Source organism: Terrapene carolina, unplaced genomic scaffold (assembly GCF_002925995.2).
Source record: "Terrapene carolina triunguis isolate 2854851 unplaced genomic scaffold, T_m_triunguis-2.0 Scaffold210, whole genome shotgun sequence".
Classification (NCBI taxonomy): Eukaryota; Metazoa; Chordata; order Testudines; family Emydidae; genus Terrapene; species Terrapene triunguis.
In genome coordinates this window covers 41,145,989-41,151,988 of record NW_020664561.1, presented here as the reverse complement: position 1 = coordinate 41,151,988, position 6,000 = coordinate 41,145,989, and the positions used below count along the sequence as shown (strand labels likewise).

Below are 6,000 nucleotides of genomic sequence, written 5' to 3'. Positions count from 1 at the left end.
CCACTTGTGCAGCAGAACAGAAGAAAATATGCATGGCTCTTTTATGAGCTGTAGGTTACTACTTGACCCCACATGAAACTGAAAGGCACAAGACACAAGAAGGTTGAAGGAAGATCTGACAATAACCGTTACCTTCTGATTTATTACAAGGTTCCAACTAGAAGCTATTTGCCAGGACTGGTATATTTACCCTCTGGACTGTCTTCATTTAGACTAAAAGATACTTATGTCCTTACTGAAAAGGAACATTATTACACATACCTTGTAATTTCATAGGAGAAATACAAATATGTCTGTATATTAGGTCTTGCTTTTACAATGTTTTAAAATGTGCTATAGAAATGATCAGACTACTTATATTTAATTACTATTACTGTTCTACAACAGGCTTTTTATCATCTAGGAGAGAATAAACAGTATGATTTACAATAAATATATTTCAAGTTAAAAGATATTGTACCTAAATTTAACACTGTAATAGGATCGCCAAGATTAATTCCATTTTATATATTGCAGCAAAAATAACATTTCTAGTAGGAAGGAATTACTTATAAACCTAGCAAGATCTAGACATTCACATATTTGTGTAAACAACTTAACAAGGTTTATTACATTTCCAGAAAGTCTCTGCTTTTACAGTAGGATTTCAGCTAAATTTTATTTTATGTACTGTGGCAAATATATAACAGTGCTTATATTCAGCTCCCTCACAAATTTAAACTGGAAAAATGGAATGCCATTATTTATCAAGCATGGCACCCTTCTCTTTGTTTCACAAGTGGCTATACCTGGGTGTAAACAAAATGTTAGAGCGAGGCATTCCGGATGAAGTGCAGATAAAGTTGGAGGATGTTTTCATGATGAACTGTGAAGGTCCTGGCAGTAAATACCTAAAAATGATTTTAAAAAAGTGGAATTTAACTGAAAAGATTACATTCAAAGGCAAAGGAGTTAGTCATTCATGTGCCTCACAATCTTGGTATGTCAGACTTTTGTACATTCACACATGGAGTACTGTGTGGCAGGCCTTTGCCTCAGACAACAAAGGAAATGGTTTAATAAATAAACATTTATTTATTATTATTATTTATTTATTATTACAACCTATAGACAGCCATAGCAAAACTGCAGCCTACTTTGGGTCATATATTTTGCCACTGATTTCTTAATGGTAAAGATGTTAAATGCTTGCAATAGCCAGCCCTTTATGGGGGTGAAGGGGGTGGGGGAGGGGAAAGAAGACCAGTCACTTATCCAAAGCTATTTCTAACCTGTCACCCAAGGATCTCAATTAGAATAGTATTATTTTTCCCAGATTAAAAATGGGTTAAAAACTGAGACCTAAAGAGATTAACTGACCTATAAAAAGTGAAACAGTAATTCAGTGGCAAAGACAGGCAAAAAAATACATATAGTTTTGAACCCCCGTTTTCTGCTCTAATCATTTGACTATCCCTAGCTGTTTTAAATATCGGCATGCCATCACCACTATCCAAGTAATGCAAACACCCCAGATTTCTGCAATCTACTAATTCATCATTAATCAGTGACTCGGTTATTTTTTTTTAAATCAGACTAGCTAAGGATCTATTTCAGACAACATTACAAACATTCATTCATCATCAGTTGCTTAATATTCATTTTTAAATCTGTTTCTTATTACCAGTTCTTATAATTAATTGGAGGAGTCATTAGATGAGCACAAAAAACTATACAAAACATCCACATTAAATCAAAATTTCATGAGTGATGGGCAATGCCCGAACAGATTACATACACCACAGATTATATAATGTATTGTTTAAAAAGTGTAGCATCCTTCTAGGGAATCATATTGATTAATGATGAGCAAGTGCATTGAAAGAGTTCTGAGGATTAATCCTACTAATCACAGGGAAAGGGGAAATGTCATGACTGTTAATAGGAAATATCTGCTCTATGAGAAAGTGTAAATGTTTGGTTTGTTTAAGCCCTGAGGAAGGCCATTATTGCCAAAGGCTAATCAATTTGCTACAAAGGGCCTGATCTTAGGGGAGGCTAAGCACCTTTTGTGTGGAGGTGCTCAGTATCTCACAGAACATCTGAGCAGTTCTGATGAAGTCTGAGATGTGACATCTATGCTTGTTTGGAAAAGTTTAAGGATCTAACCAGCAGGGGGAAGAGGGGTTGGGGATGACCACATTCCTTCAAGTTTCTTTTAGAAGTGAATGTTGTTAGGATTCAAAAGGTCAGAGGCTTTTTTTTAAAAAAGCGTGTGTTACGAGATTTGAGTATCCTGACTGGAAAAGAAGTCTGGCTGTGTTTTCACAGCATTTTTACTTTTATTTTGAAGGTCTGTGAAGAAAACATAATTGATCATTTACCTTGGTATTCCCAATAATGTCTGATAACAGAGCTCTGGGACCACTAAACTGTACAGTGAAAATTATTTTTGAAATATGTTTAACAATTTTTGAGCTTGTTCTATGCAATAAAGTTAAAATAATGACTGGTTTTCCATCAGGAACAGTGTCACTGGGAATTAGACATACAGTAATGTGTCAAGTGCCAAATACGTACAAATAGCCAATTGCAACTGGAGATGTATCTGACAAAGCTGCCAAAAAAGTGCACATAAACGTAGCCCGAAAATAGTTTCCCTCTCAAGAAAGCCCAACAGAGCTATACAAATGAAACGTTACAGAGTTATGAAAAAAAAATAGCTTTAAATGACTCTCTGCCCATATGCTGCAGTTTACAGGGTCTTACTCATACTATATCACAGTAACAGTCAACAAAAATTATTATTAGAAGTAAAAATCCTTTAATATAATTTCTTTGATAGCTTAAAAATACAAACCCAGGTGCAACGTGAAATTGTGTAGTGATTACTCTTAAGGGAAATAACGTCACTATTATCTTGTACATATTAGGGCTGGCTGGACAAATAAAAGCAAACTCAGCTGATATAAAAGGGTTTCTTTCCCATAAAGAAAATAGGAAGCCCCTTCTTTATGCAGAACATATTGGTTAGTGTAGTGTAGTGGAGTGTATAAATGTAATGTTTTTTGAGATAAATGCAGACTGGTTGTAGCTTTTAATCAAAGTTATCCTGACAGCTATGCTGCTACAGATATAAAAGTTACTATTTTGTAACTGCTATGCACTTATCTAAAACAGAGGGCCAGATTCTGCTCATATTTGAAATCCATGATTATACTTCCATTGAGACGTCAATAGTCACAGAAGCAGGCCTGTTAGCTAGGCAATACAATAGAGTGATTTGATTGGTCTGAACAGTTATGGCTGGTTTTTGATTGAAAAAAAATTACCTCCTGTATTAATAGTGGCAGTAAGAATTACTTTGTTTCATCTTTTTTGGATTTTACCACTCTACTATTATAAGCTCATTTGTATATGAATATTGCATATGGTTCATTTTGTGGCTAAATTACCTCTACTTTTGCTGTGAACAATCAACTTCTGTTTCCAGCTGGTATTAAATTATGTTAGAGCCCCTGAAACATTCACATGACAATAGCAGAAAGTTTAATATATCAAATAACTAGTTAAAGACATATTGCTTAAGCAATTAAGTCATACAGTAGGTTTAACTGATAATATATATTGAGTTTATTTTCTACAGGACATAGTAGTAGCTATTTTAAGGAATAAACACTGCCCTTGCAGAGAACTGCATGACTTTTAAAATGAACAAACCATTTGTAGGTTTATGTACTGAATGATCCAAATTACTAGGGTAAGAGAAGCATTCAGAACATAAATCTGAAACTTACCTTTAATTCTGCATTTCCGGACCTTTACGTCACAGATCACTGGCTCCCCACTCCTAGTGATGTTTCAGTAAGAGTCAGCATGCTGACAATATTATAACTCTGCTGAAGAACTGACCCTGCCCATGGAGAGTCAGGTAAGTGCCAAAATATATTTTTTTACTATATTGTGCTGTTTTGCAAGGTTTTAACAAAGTGTTTATACCTTTTGGCAAAAACAATAAGAAAAAACTTTCATGTCTGCAGTTTTTAGAAGTCAACTTTGCAAAACTGTGCAACACAGTAAGTCAGATGGCACTTACCTGACCATGGCCTAGAGCTATGCTCCTGGGGGATTCCATAGTGGTTGCGAAGCCAGCAGAGTCATACATGTTAGGGCACTCCTAGGAATGCAAACCAGGAATCAATTACTCTGAGGAATCTGAGAAAAGGAAGAAAGGCAAGTTTCAATTCAGTTAAGTATAGAATGCCTTTCTTACCCTGGCTATTGGGGCATTAAGCAAACAAAACTTTTAATAAGTTAGTTTCAAATAAAATGAGTATGGTAAATCTCCTCTTAACCCAGCAAGGATAATTCTTGTTGCGTTCACTACCGCACTATAGAAATCATAATTACAGGAAGTAGGGCTGGAAGGAAATGCTCATCCTTTATGTTGCAGACAGTGAACTAGTTCTTGTAGCTTTTTCCTAGGCCTAGAGCAGTGGTTCTCTACCTGTTTACCATTGTGGGTGCATATGCAGCTCTCTCTTTGCTATATGGGCCACATCCACACAATATATATACACTTGTATGGCACTGAGGAGGTCACATGGGCTGTAGCTGTGTGCAGGCTGGGCCACAAGCAGCCCATGGGCCGCAGGTTGAGACCACTAGCCTAGAGGGAAGTATACGCATATAATTTAAAATCTGATCATACATTCCAATATGTCTCATAATTAGAAATAGGAAAGTATATACCTTGTATCATCCCAGTCAGGGCTAATTCCAGTAAGAGATCCTCTTGAATCTGCTGAATATTTGTAAGCCACCAGCAGGCAGTGTTTACAAAGCTGTACTATTCGTTGACAACACTGGAGTTGTTCAGGAGTCACCACCTCTGTCCTTTTACTGAATATGGTCTCCCAAGAACTTCTGTTGGCATGGAAACAGACATGACCTCATGTTTTCTGTTACAAATGGCAGTCTAAAAGCTTTATTACTGCACATGAGATTTAGCAGTGGAGGAGTAAGAGAAATAAAGTGTGACCTTGCCTGTTTACAGGAAAGGCCTATGCTATTTAACCCATATACTGACAGATGGTGGGAATATAAAATACAAATTAAGAAATTAATCTTCATATTGCAAAATGATCACAACCCATTTTTCATTCAGTATGTCCCCTAAAGCATTTATAGGACCATTGTTTAGGTTTAGCACATAAAGATTTACTGCCATGTAATTTTAAATGGTGTTCTACATCATGAGACACACAAAATACTGATTTATTTTTAACAAGCTACTATCTGAATAGTCTGTGTTGCCAAAGTAATTATATAGCATGCTAATACTTTCATTAATTAGTCATATTCAGGAGTCCATGATATTAAGCATGAAGAGAATAACAAATGATACATATGACGGTTGAATATAAATGTTCAAAATACTGTGCTCTGTTTCACATTTCCAAAAAATAGATAAATGGAAGCATTTCATATTTCATTTCTCTACCAGAACTATTCAAAAAGTCATGGGAAGGGAGTTTCTCGGTCTAGACCATTTGAACATTAGCACATTGCTCTAACTGGGCGGGGGAGACTGCTCTTTATCAAGTCAGAGAAGTATAATTAAAACTTTCAGTTTGTGTCTGGTAAATTTTTTCCATCTGAAATAACCACACACCTGGTACTTTTGTTTCCATTAACATTTTATTTCCAAAATGGTTTAGTCCCTTCAGCTTTTCAGTGCACAGAATTTTAAGGCTACCATGCTAGTCTAACTAGGTGCATTTCACCACAGTAAGGAGGAATTAGTCCTGTGCACAGGGCTCACTCAGTATTTGTGTTTATTCACAACTTACTATATGAATATGACAAATATTCATACATGAATACTATATGAATATTCAGATATGAATACAGAGAACTATATGGGTGTCCAAAGGCAAAATTTGTACTTGAAACCCCTTTCCCTATAAAAAAATGAAAGCCCTGTATGATGGCTTAGATGGCTGGCAAGCTTGGGTTTGA

General features: G+C 35.7%; 1 protein-coding gene across 1 annotated transcript in view; it reads right to left on the bottom strand.

Annotated features, from left to right (window-relative positions):
* Window positions 1–357: 357 nt before the first annotated feature.
* Window positions 358–6,000, bottom strand: part of LOC112107732 (tubulin polyglutamylase TTLL7) — a 79,593-nt gene continuing 73,950 nt past the window's right edge. Inside the window, exons 19-20 of the mRNA XM_026655545.1 lie at window positions 4,732–4,905; window positions 358–890 (exon numbers count right to left, since the gene is read on the bottom strand). Of these exons, the coding sequence (XP_026511330.1) occupies window positions 773–890; window positions 4,732–4,905 (292 nt within the window). The 3' untranslated portion in view covers window positions 358–772. The remainder of the gene's footprint in view (window positions 891–4,731; window positions 4,906–6,000) is intronic.